Genomic DNA, 22,430 nt, shown 5'->3' on the forward strand with positions numbered 1-22,430 from the left:
CATAGATTCATTTACAATAGGTGTATCTGCATATTTAGTTGTAAACTTAACTTCATTGGAAAATACTAAATCAAGAAAGGTGTTCATACTGTTTGATAGAATAAGATACTCCTTCATCTGTGGTTTAGGCAATCCTGTTAAAATTATTACCCTAGACATCTTGATTTTTTGAGAAAAAATTAAAATTGTGTAACAACATATTGATATTTAACTTTGAAACTGTAAAACCGAATGCTCTGAACTCTTGCAAGGTTATCGTTAGTTAAAATTTATCCGTTTATCCCCTCTCAAAAAATTGATGCCATCATCTCAAAATTTGGCCAATAAATCTATAGGTATATATAAAAGGCAATGTTCAGATTGACCTATCAACGCCCAGCCCAAACCTCTAATTATAGAAATTTGAAATTTGTAGAGGATGTTCTTTTATACTGGAGGGATCGTTTAACAAGGGATTTCTCGAAATTCATCCCCTAAGGTGGTTAAAAGAGGTGGTAAAACTTGTATAGCACCAATATTTCTGCTGTAAATTTAAATTCTTACATGAAACTTGGTATTAATGCTCTTCACATAAATGATGAAACACATATTTCAACATTTTTCGAGATTCAACCCCCAAGGGGGTGAAAAGTGATGGCTAAGTTTGTATGCGAAAAATATTTCTATTGTAAATTTTTGACGTGATATTTAGTATTAATGCATAATGAAACACGTATTTAAGCATTTTCCTAGATTCAACCCCTAAGGGGGTGAAAAGTGGTGGCGAAGTTTGTATGGGAAAAATATTTCTACTATACATTTTTACTTGGAACTCTTCAACACAAATATGGAACACGTATTTCAGATTTTTTCGAGATTGCAGCCCTAAGAACAAGAACGGGTGACAAAGTTTGTGTGAGGAACAATATTTTTGTTAATTTTTATTGGAAACTTTGTATTATGCCCTTTAAGATATTTTACTTGAAGCTTGGTAATAGTGCTTGTGGTTTATGAATACATTAATACTTTTTAAAATTACTTATACACGGTGACGCCACCCGTTTTCTCGAAAATTGGTGTTTCATTGTACCTATTTAAATTGATATTGATGTCGTTATGTCTTTACCTGCATTTTAACAGACCACAGATATCTTTATTTTAGCTTATAGGGGTTATCGTCAAAAAATTAAATTCACAAACCTTAATTTTATAATTTTGTTCGCCTATTCTTTAGGGGCGAGTAAAAGTCTGTTTAAATATTTTTAGGAAGATAAAAAAACAGTAAATCAGTAATTGGTTATGTCTTACAGTGGTAAATTCTACTAAATTCCTAAGAGACAAAACTTAGGGGCATTTTTAGTCAGTTTTTCAGTTCCTCTTTTTCGAAAAAATTGGATCTATAAATCTATATTAAGGTCCAAGCACAATGCAAGAAATAATAAATAAGCGATAAGAAATAGAAACTAAAAATTTTCAGCAGCCACGATTAGGTGTAATAAAGGATATTTCTTATTTCTTATTTACTATTTTTCGCATTGTGTTTGCTCCCGTAATTTATAATCAAGATTTGTTATTTCAGTTGTTTTGAGGAACGGATAAATTCATGTCAAAGTTTCATAGCTCCTAGAATAGGGAAAATTAGGTCTTCCGTACTCATATGTCTGTTGTTTGTCGTTGTCTTTTGGGGGACATTCTTAGACAGATTATTTCTGGAGCTATTGACATTTTAGGTATATTTGAAGAATATCGTGATGAAATCAAATTTGTATCTTCATCCCTAACAAAAATCATCATCACATCATCTCAGAATTTTGCAAAGTAAATCTTATTTAAAACGTACGTACATAAAATATAGTGGTTTGATTCCTCTTTTTCACAAAATGATTGTAGGTTTAAAAAAACAGAATTGTAGTATAAAATTATACATTTTAATTTGGAGACTACGAAACCGCTTGCTCTAAAATTTTGCAAATGCTTTGAGGTTTTCACGAGTATATCACTATAATAATTTACCTATTCATACCTTACAAAAAATGATGATGTTATCTCAAAATTTTAGTAAGCGAATGTCGTTTGAAATTTGTATTATAACATGGCTCTTATGGTTTAATAATATATTCTATGTTTTGTTAAACTGTGTATAGAGGATGTCTCAAAAAATAGTGAAATACGCAATTTATTTTACTAATTAAATCAGAAACTAGTTATTTTACTATTAATTGTTTTGAAATTCTTGTTGTTATTAGTATTATACTATACGTATTGACTATTGATATTGATAAGTTAGAATAGAATATGGAAATAATTATACATAGCAACATAAGTTTGAAAATCCATATCTCCAACTTTTGCATGTGACCTGACCTGACCCATTAGTTCCGTTATTCTTTTCTACAGATGTTACTTAATGTATTTTAAATTTACCACATTTATAATAACTATTTTTCGCCATACAAGCGATTGAAAGTTATAAAGTAATAACCAAAAATTAATTAACTGTATGCCTGAGGATCCTACTTTTAAAACAAATTGTAATTACTCACGCAAAGTTGTTAAATGTCGGCATGGATAATTTATACTTTGATCTGTCATTATTTCTATTATTGGTTAAATAATATGTCATTATTACTAAGCAGGATAAACTAGTGTCGTTTCTAAGAAAAAGCAGATTTCGAAATACAAGAGTAACTTGAAAATTTCATGACACTATAATTTTGAAAATTACTGTTATTATAATACCAATGTTGTAGGCGTTTTTCAGATTCAATGCACTTCCGTACTTCAGAAACTCTATCTTATCCAGTTACACTGAGTATTATTGATTTTCTCAAAATAACTCTTCGCTGCAGTATTTAGTTTCATAATCGTCAAAAGTTGTGATAGGAAAGATTTTGGGAGATTTACGAGATACTACGAATTAAAATCTGTGTGATTCTGGCGGATAATAATAATCATTCAACAATACGTGGTACAATAGAATGGTAGTAAATTAAATAAATAATCTCCCTCGTAATAAGAACGATTATGCATTTTTTAGGAAGGAAACGATCCCTTAATTTAGATCATTTTTGATTTTTAGTGTGTCGTGATGAACCCAGTTCATATCTAACCATCTCCATCAACCCAATCGAAGAATTTTTGTATAGTATTTTCTAAGTATGTGAAAGTAAGAAGAAAAGCACAGCACAATTCAAAACATTTGTTTTATTTAACAATTAATAACTTCTACATTCATGTTATTTTTTAAATTTACTATTATTAAAAATACACAGTTTGTAAAAAAATATTAAGTAGATAAAAGCCATTACACATAAAACTTACGTTTACCATTAAGAGTACTTTTACATTTTATCATATTTTTTAAATTTAAGGTAAAGATCTGAAATAGGCGCTAAGAGAAAACCCTTAGGATCTATAATCAAAGGATCTTTAGTTTTTTCGCAAAATTCGATTTCATATCTGGATATTATCGCTGCCAAACTGGATTTTAAACTGGCGTAGGCAAATCTGGCACCTAAAAATAAATACAATGATAATTACAGCATTGAGAAAAAATAGAAGCTACGTTGTGAAACTTTGGATTCATTCAAGGAATTTAACTCTGAGATAACGGGGTATTTTGAAACACAAACTAATGTATTTAAATGCTAATGCAAAATAAACAGGATATTGTAGCTTACAAAAGAAAGGACCTTGATCTTGAACTATGTTTTCATCAACATCACCTCTTGAAAGAGTAATTTAAATTTAAAAGTCAATATAGTTGTTAGCATAAATTTTTTCTAATGTCTTTAAATTACTTAATTTAATTAATTTTGATATGTTTATAAATTTATAAATAAATGCGCACTTGCTATTAACCAGTTTAACAATTATGTAAAATTTAAAGTAATTTTTTTGCCAGAAAAATGCAAGGCGTCTATTATGAAACATAAGGTTAAACATTTATCGAGGACCATTCCTATCTTTTATTACCAGTCTTTTTTTTTTATGGAATTTGTATTGTTATTTGTTTGCTTTGAAATTATTTCGCTTTTATGTTGTTAAATTTTCCACCATTACATTTATACTGACAATACATAAAGTAAAAAGTTTAGTGTTCAAATAGCAACAAAACAGCAAAATTACCGTGACAGATATATTAGAAGCTTCATTTTCAAACTATTTATAGGTCCTGCGTCCAGTATAGTTGAGAAGACATTGTGTCACCGAATATATTAAAATGCATACTTAATTTTTTACTCATTAAGTATTATTAATTTTTATTCACTAAGAAAAAAAAATCAAACCTATGCAGTTTCGAGGTCCTGATCCAAAAGCCAAAAACGTATACTCTGGTCTAGTCTTCATGTTTTCTTCGGTAAATCTCATAGGATCATATACTTCGGGATTTGGAGTAGTTATATAGTGGGGGTTCTAGACCAGGTCAAATGAGGTCAAACTGGTCCAGCTCCCCCATTACTTTTCATCGAGCGGTCATTGACCTTTCATTTGTTGTCGAGCTTGTCGGTGCACGTGGCTGACCTTGCCAGCTGGTCCAGCTCCCCCATTACTTTTCATCGGGCGATCGTTGACCTAGTCGTTGCTCGACCTTGGTCGTTTATTGCCCTCGTTCATCTCGAGATCTATCCCCTCTTTTCGTTTAGGTCGGGGAGGGATCTCGGACGCAATCTCGCATCCCCACTTCCGTTTTATACTTGTATAAAAGTCGATGGATTCGTCTGTAGGAATTACGTTTATTGCCCTTGGTCATCTCGAGATCTATCCCCTCTTTTTTTTTTAGGTCGGGTCGCTGCACGGGGCTGGCCTTGGCTGACTTGCCTTAGGACTTCACGTGCCTGACCTGTACGTTTTGGCAATGCCTTTTACTCGATCGACCTGACCCGTTTTTCCATAGTCAGGTTGGCCGAGCGGTCTAAGGCGTCAGATTTAAGCTCTGATTCTCGAAAGGGAGCGTGGGTTCGAATCCCACACCTGACAGTTTTTTTTTTTCGTTCGTTATTTTGACGTTTTGTGTTGCGATTAAATAAAACACAGTTTAATATAGTATTATTTATTGAGGAAACCTTGAATACAACCAATTGTAAATACATTTAGCATTGTTTAAAGAACAGTAACATTTTTTATTATTAGCAATATGTTTATCACATGCTGGGATTTCTTTAGATAATTTCACAGAGTCTTCAATTGTTTCGAGGTTCACAATTTTGGGGCAGTCTTTTCCTAGCGTTTCCCTAAGGTAATTTTCTTTACATTTTCCTTTTACATATAAGATCTCCACTGCATATTCCTTGATGTATTTGAACAAAATTTCTTTTACAGATATCTGCTCCTTGAAGCCGTCATTAAATCTCAACATGTGATGATAACGTTCTAGATATCTAGCTTGTTTCTTCGTTCTTTCATCGATTTCTTTGAGTTGTTTTGTAGATTTGAATGTTTCGTGTATTGTGTTAATTCCATCGTAAATCGCAAGTTCTTTTACAATGAATTCAGGTAGACAAAAACCTTGTACGTCGACTACAACCAACTTCATCGTATCAATTATGTCAACTGACTGAGAGAAAAGCGACTATGTAATTTTTTTTTATCAATCCAACTGTTGTGGGTGTTATTAAATCCTAACCATTTAACATAAAGTTGATTACCTTTCTTTTTTAAAACTTTTTCAACGAGATATACACCTGGATGCTTAACTTTCAATAGTTCCATTTCATAGAAACCACCTAAAATGTTTTCACCCTTTTCATCTTTCAAAAAATATGTGGTGGGATTAGTGAGATTAATTTTTCTTATTATGAAAATCTCATTTGACCAATTGGGTGTGTATCCCTTATCGAATATTCCGCGATACTTACTTATTCTTACGTTATCACCAACTTTAAATTTTGATTTATTGCTAACTATTTTAATCTGAGTATAAGCAGCTTTTAGAATAGCGTTTTCATTACTTTTGTTAACTTGTGACGGTTTCATTTTTATAGTACGATGATAAGAATTATTATATCGATGTACCACATTTGCCAATAAATCTAACCATTTATAATTTCCTTGCAAACTAAATTCTTTCCACATTAAATTTTTTAATGTGCGATTTACTCTTTCGACGATTGAGGCTTTTTTTAAACTGTAGACATTGTAATGATTAATTTTGTATTTTTTCATAAGATTTTGAAACTTTACGTTGTAGAATTCTTTTCCTTGATCTGTTTGTAAATTTTTGGGTAACCGTACGATTTTGGATAAAATTGTTTCCATTGCAGTGGCGATTTGTTGAGCATCTTTTGACTTTACAGGGACAGCCCACACGTATTTTGAGAAACAGTCAATAACAACAAGTATATATTTGTATCCTCTGTTTATCTTAGCATACGGTATCATTTCCACTAGATCTGCTTGTAATGTTTCATTAATACCTTTTATTATAACCTTGCGTCGTTTAAAATTAATTCTTACGGGTTTGTGCAATTCTGCAACAATATCTCTTTTAATGGGAGTTGGCTCATACACCTTCTTGCGTTTCATTTTTATCAGTCTTATGTATATAATGTGCTTTCTCGGCACTAACTAACGATTCTTCAAAATTAACAGGACATTTTATTATCATTTCTGCGAACAAATTTGGTACATTTTCTGTTTTATTTACAGCATATTTGAACGATATTCGATCACCGTTACGTAGTACAAATCCTTTCAATTCTTCTTTACTAAAAAATTTGTTATTTACATAAACATTTATTTCATTAATGGTAATATTCAATTTTGTAAGGGTTCCAATTTCTAAAGGAAACGTATAGTGCGTTTCTTTAGAATTTAATACATACGTGTTTTCCACGGTTTTATCGGATTCGAAGCGAAATATCAGATTATAGAACATATAGTTTGAAATAGTAATCATATCATTGTCGATAGAACCTGAAAGTTTAGCATGTTTTAACAAATGACGCCCGAATTTATCCAGAGTCATATTAAGCAATAATTTTAGCTTCGCGTAGTTCTTCTATTATAGAAACGATTTCGTTTTGATGACCCGAATGGCCTGCTGTCTGGGAAGCGACTAACAACTTCAGTCTTTCAACTAATTCATTTGGATCTTCCCAATACACATAATCAACTTTATTTGTGTTTACTTCTTTAAATAGTACTTGACCACCTTTCTTCGGTTTTTTATACTTCGTGAGAGTTGAGAATAATGGTCCTATAATATTTTTGTATTTCATCGAACTTGTACCCAATATTCGATCATTTTCATCGAAATTTCTTCGATATGCATTGGTTTTTTCTAAAATTTTTTTGTAAATTTCCTTGTCTTCCGTAGTAAAATGAACAGGCTTCTTTTTAAAAATAAGTTCATAAATTCCAGGAGTCCCTTTAAAGATTTCATTGTCTATTTTTATATCTGGACCTATAAATTGTACCTCCTTCGAACCAATATAAAATTTCTCTGAGAAAGTGTCATGTCTTACGCCTGTTCTGTGATCAAATTTACTTTCTGCATCGTGATGCATTTCGTCAATATATTTTCTGGGTAATTCATCAAAATCATTTAAATATTCGTTGTAAACGTCTGTATCAACGATGTTTTTAATATAATTTTTACTTAACTGAACAGATTTTTCAAGAACCTCATTGAAGTTATAATTATCATTGTCTTCCTCGGGAATGTATTGGAACACATTGTCCTGTGCATCTGTTTTATTTATTGATTCTTCGAAATCTTCCTGTGATAAAACATCATATTTTGAACTAATCGGACTCATTCGATCTTCTTTTTCATTTTTGATGGCATCGATTCTTTTCACAAGGTTAGCAACTTTTGTAGCAATTCTTTTTTGTCTTGGCGTGAAAATTTCTGCTTGCTTTGGTGTAGTAACAATAGTTTTTTTCTCACGAACAGGAGACAGAATTGTATTTTCTAACTTTCGCTTTGTAGGTGTACTGTGCTCAATGTTCGACACATTTTTTGTTTTCACATCTTGATTACTTTTTATTGGATTTTCACTCCGTCTCTCAATTAATGTTTCCAAATGTTTAGTGAGGGGTTCATACTTTTTCTCTTCATTTCGTTGAGTTGCTTTAATTAGTTCTAATTTTCTTTGTAAATCTTTTCTTTTCTTAATCAGTTTCCTTTTTAAATCAACCACATCTGATATTTTTGAATCCATGTCTCCTAAGGCTTCCGAAAATACAAATAAACTGTATCTATTTATTTGAATGATAGGCTTATATACCTATGCAAAATTTCACAAACATTCTATAAAAATACTTTATTCAATAGTACAGATGCACATGTTTTGTTTTGCAATGATCTCTTATATGATCTTTATAGTAGCAGTATATACATGGTAAGTTAGGAGTATCTGTTTCACCTCCACATTTTGGACATTTATATTTTACAGGAACTGGCATGTTGAATGTTCAACATACTTCTATAGACTGAAATTATGAAAATGGATCAATAAAATTATCAAATCCTTTTCTAAACCGACCACTACGAATTTCGTTCTCTTTATCGACTACTAAAAAATCATAACTGTTTTGCCAGCAAAATGAACACATTTCTTTAAATTTATCAAATGAGATATCAGTGCCGATATGATCATCATAGATATGGCGCAAGTTTAAATTATCTTGCTTAAATAAAATGATAAAATTTGCGTTGTCTCTTATTAAATGCTTAGGAATACATGTGTAGGTTTGACATAAATAAAAACAATCTATATTTCTGTGTCGTCCCATGCTAAAATATTCTTTCATTAAATTTTGCTTGTCACATGCCACATCGTCAAAAATAAAGACAGAATTAGTTTTAGCTTTGTGCGGTGGTGGTATGTTGTTATTGTCGAAATTGCTGAAACTATAAAAATTTATACCTTTAATAGGTTTTAGAAGATTTTCCAAATATTGATATTTTGGTTGGAAAAGAGATTTAGAATACACATAGACATTTTCAAATCTTAAACCATTTGGATGTTCGATTAAACCTATCATAACATTAGTCTTTCCGCAGTTAGACGGTCCGACAATAATACATCTTACTGTAGATGGTAAAAGATCCCCATGTCTTTTATTCCCACTATTAATTTTGATATCGTTATTATTTATCGGCAATTTGAGGTTTTGAGGTGTCAAACGCATTTCGACATCTGATTAAGAAACTGACATGTGGGGGGGTATAAATACTAAATTTTTCTACGTTTCCGTTAGTAGTTTAGCTGATCCGAAAGTTTGAGTATAAATGAAGATTACGAAGCGAAAAAGGAACAGTCGTCGGATTGAGACCTACAGAAAGAGATATTGTGGACGTGGGATCGTAAATTCGGTTATTAATAAATTACCGTTTGAACTTCATATTCCCGGTTATAACTTTTGTGGACCAGGAACTAAATTAGAAAAACGATTAGCAAGAGGAGATAAAGGCCGGAATCAATTAGATGAAGCTTGCAAATTTCACGATATAGCTTATGGTGAACATAAAGATTTGGAAAATCGACATAAGACCGATAAAGTTCTGTTAGATAAAGCGAAACTTAGACTACGTTCTTCGGACGCTTCTTTGGGCGAAAAAGCTGCTGCTTTAGGTGTTGCGGCTGCGATGAAAGCTAAAATAAAACTCGGTATGGGTTGTCGAGTCAAAAGACAAACTAGCAAACGTGGAAAAGTCTTGAATTTTAATGATTTAAGAAATTCCGCCAGACTTGCTTTAAAAAATAAGAAATTTAAGAATATGAACGATGCTGTAAAAGTGGCCATGAGAGCAGTAAAATCATCAAAAGGAAAAAAGAGAGTGAGACCTGTTCGTCACAGACGTATAATACCCATACCGAAAAGTGGTGGATTTTTACCTCTACTACCAATATTTGCCGCTTTAGGCGCTCTGGGATCTCTAGGTGGTGGCGCAGCAGCCATTGCAAAAGCTGTTAACGATGCTAAATCAGCTAAAGAACAGTTGAAAGAAAATCAACGACACAATCAGAAAATGGAGTCGATAGCTGTAGGAAAGTCAGGAAGTGGATTATATTTGAAACCATATAAAAGAGGATATGGTCTTTTTTTAGCTCCATCAAAATTTCAAAAGAACTCCCGATAAATATTCCAAAACATGCTCTCACCAACATCGACATTTACAAATATGTAAAGCGTTTGAAAATTCCCCGCTTCAGAGGAGTTTTTATGAAAAATTCACTTCCAAATAAAGTACGCCTTAATGAGTGTGGTATATTAAATTTAGACAATAAGGAAGGTCCTGGAACACATTGGACAGCTTATAAAAAAACTCGAAACGAAGTTATATACTTTGATAGTTATGGAGATTTGAGACCACCTCTTGAACTGATCAAATATTTACAAAGCAACGGTTTCTGTAATATAGTATATAATTATGAATCTTTACAGACTTTTAATAGTATTAATTGTGGACATTTGTGTTTAAGATTCCTATATAACTGCTACAAATAAAATTGTTTGAAATTCGAGCGTTTTAGTTGAACTGTTAGTGTCGTCGAAGTAAGTTGCACGATGTCCAACGTATTCTCATTGGATGGAAACAGTTCTGTACTTTCGAGCAGATACTATCCACCAATTATCTTGGAAGATTATAACTATGCTTTAGGATTAGAAAGTTTGGTTACTTGGAATTCTTTTCCAAATATCGATAGCAATAACAACAAATTTTATTTTTTTACACCAGACAAAAAAGAGCATTACATAGAAATTCCCGAGGGTTCTTACGAGATAGAAGACATTGAGTCGTATTTAAATAAAGAAATCAAAAACTATATGGAACATTATTTTCAATACGAAATTGACAAACACGGAAATAGAATAAAGAAATTTAAAATGTTGACACCAAGCTTAATAATTAGAGGAAATAATAATACTTTAAAATCGGAAGTTAAATGTACTCTTGATATAAATTTTTCAAGAAAGGATTCGTTAGGGAATTTATTGGGATTTAAGGATACCATTCTGAAAGCGCATAAAACTCATATATCAGATTTTCCAGCAAAAATTTTAAAGGTAAATGCTCTTTGCGTTTATTGCAATATAGTAACTGGTTCATACAAGAACGGAAGTCCCGTTCACGTTATCCATCAATTTTTTCCAACAGTACCACCCGGTTACAAAATAGTGGAACGACCATTAAATGTGATATATCTACCAATTAATACGAAACAAATAGATGAAATAATCGTTAAAATAACAGATCAAGAAGGTAATATTGTTAGTTTCAGAGGTGAAGAGGTAGGTGTACGGTTGCATCTTAAGAAGGTCACGTGATGGGTATTATATTTAATGAAAATCTAAAAAACCGAAATTCGGTATATATAAGTAGGGCAATGAAAAAGAGATCAGTCAGTCCTTTGAGAAGGGTCAAACGTTTAACTTTAGGCAATCGTAAATTTCTTGAATCTCTAGGATTAACGGTCTTGAAATAATATTTTTATTGAATATATAAATCAGCAATGAATTTTGAAATATTAAACGTAAGCGAAAAAGCTGCCTATGATCATTCAATTTATTATGGAGAAAGACATACACACCTACCTTATTCTAACAGTTCATTTAACTACGATGATGAAATAAGAATTCCTATTGAACATCAAGATTTATACACTTTTCCACATTTGAGTACATTGCATATAGAGGGTAAGGTTATTGTGAAGAATGAAATCGACGAAATTGTACAGAAACCAGAAATCAAATTTGTAAATAATGGCGTTCTTCTGATGTTTAATCAAATAAGATATGAAATTGCTGGAGTCGTTGTGGATAGTATTAGAAATCCTGGGTTAGCGTCTACCATGAAAGGATATGTAACGTATAACAGTAATGAAAGCGTAGCTCTAGAGAATGCTGGATGGTTTCCCAAAAAAGATTCGAATATAATTAAGGAAAATGGAACTTTCGAAGTTTCGATTCCATTAAAAATGATTTTTGGTTTTTGTGAAGATTTTAAAAAGACCATTTTGAATGTAAGACAGGAGCTTGTTTTGGTTCGTTCTAATACCGATGTGAATGCTTTAATTTCCTCAAATGATAAATACAAAATTAAAGTAGAACTTAGTAAAATATGCTGGAAAATGCATCACTTGTCCGTGTCCGATGCCGAAAGGATCGCATTAATCGATATTGTAAGAAGCAACAGGGAATTGGATATTATGTTTAGAAGTAAAGAATTACATGAATTTGCTCCACCAGTACAATCGATAACAAATACTTGGACTATTAAAACTTCCTTAGAAAAACCTCAGTACATACTTTTTGCATTACAGCAAGGAAGAAAAAACCAATTGAAGAAAAACTACAGTCAGTTTGATCATTGTAATCTGAGAGATGTAAAATTGTACCTTAATGATACCATGTATCCCTACGACAACCTGAATGTTGATTTCACAAATAATCGGTATGCAATTCTCTATGATATGTTTAAAGAATTCCAGACATCGTTCTTATCCAAACAAACCAGCGAACCATTATTCGATAAGGATGAATTTAAAGAAAAGACGCCTATAATAGTAATCGACTGTTCTAAACAAACGGAAGCTTTGAAGAGAGGCCCCGTTACAATCACTTTGTGGTTTGAGACGATCTCTGGTATTCCTGCAGACACTACAGCCTACTGTCTTATTCTTCACGACCGAATGGTAAAATACATCCCTGCACAAGATGTCGTCAGAGTGTTGTAAATAATTTAACCTGTTATTGTATTATTATTATGTTTGGGGGTAAATAAAACTACATATAACATATTTCTGTGTGTTTTATTCATGGCTACCAGAAATTACATGTAAAGTTTTCTTATAATCATCTAACTTAATCGAGGGCCATTTTGTTGAATCCGGTCCCTCAGTCCATCCTAATGGTATTTCAGGATTGGCTTCTCCTTTGACAATGTTCTTTTTGATCCAGTTGAAAATTCTTCGATGCTCCTGATTTTGAGAAGGTTGAAATGCGAAAGAATCGTAATTTATTATTTCTAAAGACTCATAGAAAGTACTGAGCGCTTTATGGTTTGCCAAATACGCAGCCCGACACATAAATTCATCCACGCACTGGTCGATCCTTCGGTAATTTTTCCGGATATTCTCAACAGGATAAAATATATCTCCAAGATTCTGCCAGCGATTATCACTCAATAATTTATAAATAAAGCATTTATACGTTAGAGTATTGTCCAAATAGTTGGTGGTCATCAAAAACTCCAATGCAGCATAATTTAAATTTTCAATTTGGTCTCTTTCGCACACATGTAGAAATGCATCAATGTAACCATCGACACATTGTTTTCTTTGTAGCAGAATACAAATATCAAGTGTATAAAAGTCACTTTCACTTTCGGCAATCCATTTAAACACTTCGTCCGGTACAATAAAATCTTTTTTATCGATGAGATGAAGGAATAAATTTAATTTCGTTCGATCACTCGCAGCGGCTTTAAGATATGTTTTGTACACATTTTCGGATGCACAAAATGCTTGTAAATCAACAAATTGTCTCAAGTCAGACATTGTTGTAATCATAAAATAACCAACATCGAATAAATCATCTGTGAAATTTAATTGCTTATATATGGTAATCCCCACTTTTTTTAGCTTACGTGCGAAATATGATATCCCCAAGGTTTCGTATCCGTTGCAAATCTTGTGACAATCCTTTTATCATCATTTGGGCTGAGAACTACTTTTTCTTGTTTTACTGTGTAAACAGTATGATGTTTGGACTTGATGAGTCTTTGTGATTTTTCGTAACTTCGATTATTAAATAAACATTCTTTGTAATTTTCAAACGTTATTGTTTTAAGTGATGCTTTTGTACTACCTTTGGATTTTTTAACTAATTTTTTATTGAAATCGTCACTTGCAATTCTATATGCATACATTTTAGATCTGAGACCCACAAATTCTAGCATAATCTTACCGTTATTTTCATCTTTCATTAAACCTGGTACTTTCTTATTTTTCAGTTCTATATCATAAATATTATATAAATCATAGTCAGAAGTATCAAATCGATGTGAGTCTTTCTTAATATATTTGTATATATCGTCTACGTGAAATTCATAAATTAGGCTGTCAGTGTCGGTATAAAGTAACTTAGCATTATTTTTAAATGTTTTTTTAATATAGTCATAATGAAATTCATAGAGAAAAGTTTTAGAAATATCTAAAATGCAAAAACCAACATAAATTGGTTTATTCAAAAATACTTCTAATTTACTCATTTCGATTATTGCTGAATCATCGTCAAATACAACAGAACTGTGAAAATTTGGTTTAGATATAAGAGAACGAACTCCCCATCTTCCCTCCCATTTACTAACCAATCGAATATCGCGATGTTTTCTTACATTTTCCATGCATTTGCCATAAATAGCATTAATCATTAATTTAAAAAAATCTTTTTCAAAATCGTTCTTTGCTTGCTGCCTAAGTTTTGTATTTAAATCTATATATTCCTTTAACCACGCAGATTGTTTGAATTTCATAACACGATGTACACATTTTATTTTCATACCAAATTTTGTATACATTTTTAAATTCCGATAATGAATAATATAATTTTTCTTGGGATATAAAGTCAACAATAACTTCTTAAGTTTAGATCTTGAAATGGGCGGTATCATATGCTCTGGAGCTAATGGTAAATCACTATGAATTTCATGTAAATCTATTGGATAATCTAAATCGCATTCAATAATATAACCGATTGCTGAATTTTCTGGGGTATCTAAGATATCAGCTATATTGAAATTTTCTACAAACTCAAATTCTCCATACGGTAAATATTGAGACATTGCCGCTCCGTAAAGGTTGTTAACATCAAAATACATTAAATAGGTACTATCTTTCGAAGGATCATATTCTTCTTTTGGCATGTATTTGTTATTGGCTTTACCGTATCTATTGGAACACTGCGAAACTCCACCTCTAATACCTCTTTCTACAAATAGAACTTTATCTATATCCGTTAAAAGTTCTAGTTTAATTTCTGTTGTTTTTAACATAGCATCAAATGTTAGGCCCGGAGCAGTATAATAATGCAACGGATCAAGTTGATAAGTATTTAAACAAGTAGTTCGAAAAGCTTCAAATACATCGGCTAGAAGAAGCACATCAGTTTTTAAATATAAATCAGAATATTCTCCTAATGTATGAATATTAAAAGTATTCCATACATTGGTAGCATGGGAATAATCTTCATATTTAATATTTTCATCGTATAAGCGACTATAGAAATCCTCCTTTTCGGGCAATTTTGTTTCAAGTAGTTTCTCCCAGGAGTTTATATAATCGTAAGGAAAAACTCCCTTTCTGTTTAACAAATCAAATTCTTCCATATTATTACAATTTGCCAACGTAATAATTTTCTGAGAATTATCTAAATTAGAGGAAAGTTTGTCTAAACTATGTGGCATAAATCTGAAAGAATCAATAAACCGTAAACTAACTTTCGTGTCTTCGACAAATTTAGTAAACGAGATATATCTTTCTTTGTTAATGGGAAGTAACTTAATATCACCTTTTATTGAATTTGAAAGTTCTTTAATAAAAAAATGGGCATCATATCCGCTCATATTATGAAAGACCACGGGTATAACACAAATATCTTTATAATTTAAATTACAACTTTGATGGGCAGCGCCTCTATACATTCCAGTTAAATGACTATGATCGCGTACTTTTATGTTCTTTTCCGAAAATCCTTTTTTACATATATGACATATTTGGGAGGATTCAAACTGCTCACGTTCTTCCGTAGTTAATGTTTCCATAGAAATAACGTTCTGAAATTTATCGTTGCAGAAATGAGCCATTCGATGTAACTCCTGAACGAACCATTGAATGCAATTTTTACCTCGATACAAACGAAATTTAGAAAATGAATTATCATATGAGCAGTGAAAATAGTAAGCAATGCTGTGCGCAATATGTTTTTGATAAGTTTCGGTCTTATTCGTGGTGGACATATGCTGTTTGGTACAATCAAGAAGAATACTCTCGAGATCTGCATAAATAGTAAAAGGTACTTTTTCTTGATGTCTATAATTTTGAAAATACAAGTAATTTTCGTTTTCTGTTGGCAGTCTTATGGAATATTTATTAATACTCTGGCATGAAGTTTTATGTTTTTGGAGCAACTCCTCTGTGGTGAAATGATTTAAGCATCTTTCGCATATATGAAATTTACATTTATGGAGGGAAAGTTGCGTAGCTAAAAGAGCTGACAAATTTTTGATCCATACGAAATGATAGAGCAATTGTTGATCTTCAAAGTTATCATTACTGTTATTAGTATTTTGTATTTGTCTTTCAGCGGGTAGCATAAGCAAATTAATTGCTTTATAAGAATTTGAAAATCTAGTGCTTAAACGACAAGGTAAAATTTTTTTCTTCTCAATGCAGTATAAATTAATGGCAAGATTGTTGAGTTCCTCAAATTTTTGAATGTCTTTAATTGTGATTGGGAAGTCTAAATTATCATATTTCAACACATTTTTGAAATGAGGATACGATGATTTTCGGTCTGAATGTTTATCGGTAGGAAATAAAGCCGAAACTATGGCCCAAAGAAAACAATATTCATCATTATTTTGTACATTAATTATTGCATGTTTTTTTTTTATAAAATCTGGTGTGGATACAAAAGTTGAATAGCCGAATTTAATTGGGTCGTATTTATTTATGTTAATTTTCAATCCTAAAATTTCATACAACGCCCAACCGGAATCCTTTTCTGCAAATTCCTCTAATTTTTTCATGATTTTATCAATGACGTTTTCTTCGTACCATTCCTTTAAATTTGTGTATTGATCAATGTGCTGATTTTTTGTTGAAAATGTTTTAATGTCTGTTTCACCAGAGTGCGGTTGAATAAAATTTGCCGAAAAAATTACATTTACCTTAAGCATTGAGTTTTTCCGTTCTTTTTTAATTCTAAACATAAAGCATTTAAAAGATTGTTGAAAAAACTGAAGAGGATCTTTAATGTGGTGGTTACTTATAAATCCTGTACGAATTCGTTGTTGAAAACAGGATTCGACATCCTGCCATGTTACATTAGTCACCGGTTTAAATTTGACTGTTTTAATATAGCCTTCACCAGTTTTTATAGATAATTGTTTTTTCTTATTTAAAAGCTTTAGGCGATAAAATTTCAAATACGCCAAACTTGTTTCTAAGGAATTTGCGTTTTCCAACATATTTTCTCGATGGATTTTACATTTGAGTGCTTTTCTAATTATTCTAATACTGGTATTGATATAAACTAAAAAATGTTTAGTTTCTTCGATTGTTTTGATTTTACTTATGTATTCATGAATTAGCTTAAGAGAGTTTTTACATATAGCCGTCACTGATTCTTGTGATTTCATTTTTTGTCGTGAAACTTGCTCACCACAGCAGAAAAAAAGAAACACTACTATTTCCCGTTGACTAGTTTCTTGTTTATATGAGAATTAATTTGCAAGTTACAACTTGCAAGTCGTAGTTGAAAACGTGGTCGTAAAAAATAAATTCAAGTCAGCGAAAAATGAAACATGAGGAAAGCAACTGAAGGAGGGAAAAAAGTAGGGGTGGGGATTAATATAGTGTATAAATTAAAGATCACACAAAAGAACAGATTAATAAGTGTTCTGCAAGTACATATCATAAAAATTAATTAACGACAGAAATGGGTAAGCTTATATATATATATATTTTTTGTAGTATTTAATTTTTTTTTTTGTATAGAGAAATTTGTTATCTGCCCCTATGATGTCAGCCACAGGCTTTTAGAGAATAGGCTGAGAAAGCATATTTTCAAATGCCACCGGGATGCCTGGGAAAGGGAGCGAAAACTCTGGGAGAATGCACTTCCAAGACCATCTACACCACCCCCACCACCATCAAAGTGGTTCAGCCAACCACCACCAACACCACCGCAAGTGGAAAACTGGGACAACGAATTCTCAGGGACCTATGTGCCAAAGTTAGATAGATCCCTGTTTTTAGATAGAACAGCCTTAAACGCCTACCATGCGACATTTAACAAATATATAAGAAAACAATAATTTGTTATTTCTATCGCTATCACCCCACCACCATCATTTACCACACCATCATTTACCACCTCTAAAAACTTCTTCCCTACAAATATCAACGACCACAACTAAGTATTTGTGTCTGTGTACAAGAAGATAAGTCTAAGATGTTTCTGCCTAGCAATGTGTTAATACTATTAAGTGTGCTAGTTGAAAACAACTTGTATATTTACACCACTTCAAATATAAGTCTGCTGTATATTCAGACGTACGAAAAAGAATTTTGGGAAAAAATGACTCCGATCAATCTAATCGAAACCAGTTATCACCTCTTCTATGCGAAAAATATAACAATGCAGAATCATTTGACGTACAAGATAAAAACGGAAGAAGAAAATCACCAATTTTCCAATTGGTTAATAATAGAAAATACTAAGAATAGTCGCAGTTCAAAGGAGGTCATTGATTTTTGTTTAAGAAACGATCGTGTATGGTTTGCTTCATTTTTTGTCATATTCACGATAATGACTGTAATAGTGGGATGTTGGGACCTGGCTGCTCGTTAATGGTGGTGGTGATGGTTGTTGCTATATATATAGAATTCCGCAACAACAAACTATTCATTTCATCCAAACAATGTTCGGCTTAAACTGCACACTTGTTCTATCAACCATTCTAATTCAGAAAGATTTTTATTTATTGACTGATAGCAATGTTACTGATGTCTATCTACAAACTATTGATAGTAGTAAAGAATGTACTGTTAGAAAAATGTTAGAAATTAAAAATGGGCATGAACAACTACGTATGTTTTATTCAAAATATGTATCTTCCTCGAACCAACTGCAATATCGGCTAGAATTAGTCTTCAAAGACAACACTCGATGCAAGTCTCCGAATTACACCATCTTTAACGATTATAGTGGATACAGGAATTCTACAGGTGCAAATGTTACAGAATATTGTTTGGCAAAACCATGGATATGGATATTTACTTCAGTAGGAGCAATTATTTTTGCAATCGTATTTTGTCTGTTACTTTATTTAGTACTAATTTGTTTCAGTTATTTTAGTAAATACAATACTCAAACAAATGTATGATTCAATAAAACAATTAGTTACTATTAATAGTTTTATTTAATGTCCTTTAACATATTTATTTAACAGCATCAGTACTACGATTTAATACAACAATAAGTGATTTAATATGTTTTAAATTATTTGTCCAGCAGCACGATATGACTCATCACGATCTACCACCACAGCAGTGATTTTTGATGATTGTTTATAGGTTTTTGATTTTCGCTTTTTAATGATGTTTTGTTGTTTTCATATAAAATTCAACAAAAAGCCGTTTTTGGTTAACTTGAAATTTTTTTTTTTAATGTCTTAGTATATTTAGTTGTGATGGTAGTAGTCATATAACAATACATATAAAGAACAACTTATTTCGCTTTTTTTTTTTTTTTTTTTTTTTTAAGTGTTGCATGTTGGGCTTATTCGAATCCTTTTTCGATGGTCTTTTTTTCGACCTGAAAAAATTTTTACGTAGCGACCTCGAAAAAACTAGAAATGGCTCCTGTATCTAGGTCGATGTGGACAGAATCGATTTTTTTGAGCAGACTTATGCGTTCGTTCCAGAAGAAGGTTTTGATGTATGTGGTTGATTTAAAAAGGAAACTGATTAAGAAAAGAAAAGATTTACAAAGAAAATTAGAACTAATTAAAGCAACTCAACGAAATGAAGAGAAAAAGTATGAACCCCTCACTAAACATTTGGAAACATTAATTGAGAGACGGAGTGAAAATCCAATAAAAAGTAATCAAGATGTGAAAACAAAAAATGTGTCGAACATTGAGCACAGTACACCTACAAAGCGAAAGTTAGAAAATACAATTCTGTCTCCTGTTCGTGAGAAAAAAACTATTGTTACTACACCAAAGCAAGCAGAAATTTTCACGCCAAGACAAAAAAGAATTGCTACAAAAGTTGCTAACCTTGTGAAAAGAATCGATGCCATCAAAAATGAAAAAGAAGATCGAATGAGTCCGATTAGTTCAAAATATGATGTTTTATCACAGGAAGATTTCGAAGAATCAATAAATAAAACAGATGCACAGGACAATGTGTTCCAATACATTCCCGAGGAAGACAATGATAATTATAACTTCAATGAGGTTCTTGAAAAATCTGTTCAGTTAAGTAAAAATTATATTAAAAACATCGTTGATACAGACGTTTACAACGAATATTTAAATGATTTTGATGAATTACCCAGAAAATATATTGACGAAATGCATCACGATGCAGAAAGTAAATTTGATCACAGAACAGGCGTAAGACATGACACTTTCTCAGAGAAATTTTATATTGGTTCGAAGGAGGTACAATTTATAGGTCCAGATATAAAAATAGACAATGAAATCTTTAAAGGGACTCCTGGAATTTATGAACTTATTTTTAAAAAGAAGCCTGTTCATTTTACTACGGAAGACAAGGAAATTTACAAAAAAATTTTAGAAAAAACCAATGCATATCGAAGAAATTTCGATGAAAATGATCGAATATTGGGTACAAGTTCGATGAAATACAAAAATATTATAGGACCATTATTCTCAACTCTCACGAAGTATAAAAAACCGAAGAAAGGTGGTCAAGTACTATTTAAAGAAGTAAACACAAATAAAGTTGATTATGTGTATTGGGAAGATCCAAATGAATTAGTTGAAAGACTGAAGTTGTTAGTCGCTTCCCAGACAGCAGGCCATTCGGGTCATCAAAACGAAATCGTTTCTATAATAGAAGAACTACGCGAAGCTAAAATTATTGCTTAATATGACTCTGGATAAATTCGGGCGTCATTTGTTAAAACATGCTAAACTTTCAGGTTCTATCGACAATGATATGATTACTATTTCAAACTATATGTTCTATAATCTGATATTTCGCTTCGAATCCGATAAAACCGTGGAAAACACGTATGTATTAAATTCTAAAGAAACGCACTATACGTTTCCTTTAGAAATTGGAACCCTTACAAAATTGAATATTACCATTAATGAAATAAATGTTTATGTAAATAACAAATTTTTTAGTAAAGAAGAATTGAAAGGATTTGTACTACGTAACGGTGATCGAATATCGTTCAAATATGCTGTAAATAAAACAGAAAATGTACCAAATTTGTTCGCAGAAATGATAATAAAATGTCCTGTTAATTTTGAAGAATCGTTAGTTAGTGCCGAGAAAGCACATTATATACATAAGACTGATAAAAATGAAACGCAAGAAGGTGTATGAGCCAACTCCCATTAAAAGAGATATTGTTGCAGAATTGCACAAACCCGTAAGAATTAATTTTAAACGACGCAAGGTTATAATAAAAGGTATTAATGAAACATTACAAGCAGATCTAGTGGAAATGATACCGTATGCTAAGATAAACAGAGGATACAAATATATACTTGTTGTTATTGACTGTTTCTCAAAATACGTGTGGGCTGTCCCTGTAAAGTCAAAAGATGCTCAACAAATCGCCACTGCAATGGAAACAATTTTATCCAAAATCGTACGGTTACCCAAAAATTTACAAACAGATCAAGGAAAAGAATTCTACAACGTAAAGTTTCAAAATCTTATGAAAAAATACAAAATTAATCATTACAATGTCTACAGTTTAAAAAAAGCCTCAATCGTCGAAAGAGTAAATCGCACATTAAAAAATTTAATGTGGAAAGAATTTAGTTTGCAAGGAAATTATAAATGGTTAGATTTATTGGCAAATGTGGTACATCGATATAATAATTCTTATCATCGTACTATAAAAATGAAACCGTCACAAGTTAACAAAAGTAATGAAAACGCTATTCTAAAAGCTGCTTATACTCAGATTAAAATAGTTAGCAATAAATCAAAATTTAAAGTTGGTGATAACGTAAGAATAAGTAAGTATCGCGGAATATTCGATAAGGGATACACACCCAATTGGTCAAATGAGATTTTCATAATAAGAAAAATTAATCTCACTAATCCCACCACATATTTTTTGAAAGATGAAAAGGGTGAAAACATTTTAGGTGGTTTCTATGAAATGGAACTATTGAAAGTTAAGCATCCAGGTGTATATCTCGTTGAAAAAGTTTTAAAAAAGAAAGGTAATCAACTTTATGTTAAATGGTTAGGATTTAATAACACCCACAACAGTTGGATTGATAAAAAAAAATTACATAGTCGCTTTTCTCTCAGTCAGTTGACATAATTGATACGATGAAGTTGGTTGTAGTCGACGTACAAGGTTTTTGTCTACCTGAATTCATTGTAAAAGAACTTGCGATTTACGATGGAATTAACACAATACACGAAACATTCAAATCTACAAAACAACTCAAAGAAATCGATGAAAGAACGAAGAAACAAGCTAGATATCTA

General features: G+C 31.6%; 1 protein-coding gene across 3 annotated transcripts in view; it reads right to left on the minus strand.

Annotated features, from left to right (window-relative positions):
- Positions 1 to 3,168: 3,168 nt before the first annotated feature.
- Positions 3,169 to 22,430, minus strand: part of LOC135122714 (cytochrome P450 6k1-like) — a 50,769-nt gene continuing 31,507 nt past the window's right edge. For all 3 annotated transcript variants that reach the window (XM_064047091.1, XM_064047092.1, XM_064047093.1), the window contains exons 5-6: positions 4,269 to 4,368; positions 3,169 to 3,493 (exon numbers count right to left, since the gene is read on the minus strand). In XM_064047091.1, the coding sequence (XP_063903161.1) occupies positions 3,321 to 3,493; positions 4,269 to 4,368 (273 nt within the window). In that variant the 3' untranslated portion in view covers positions 3,169 to 3,320. The remainder of the gene's footprint in view (positions 3,494 to 4,268; positions 4,369 to 22,430) is intronic.

Source organism: Zophobas morio, unplaced genomic scaffold (genome assembly GCF_036711695.1).
Source record: "Zophobas morio isolate AGI-343-1 ecotype UQ-CSIRO unplaced genomic scaffold, CSIRO_AGI_Zmor_V1 ptg000005l, whole genome shotgun sequence".
Classification (NCBI taxonomy): domain Eukaryota; kingdom Metazoa; phylum Arthropoda; class Insecta; order Coleoptera; family Tenebrionidae; genus Zophobas; species Zophobas morio.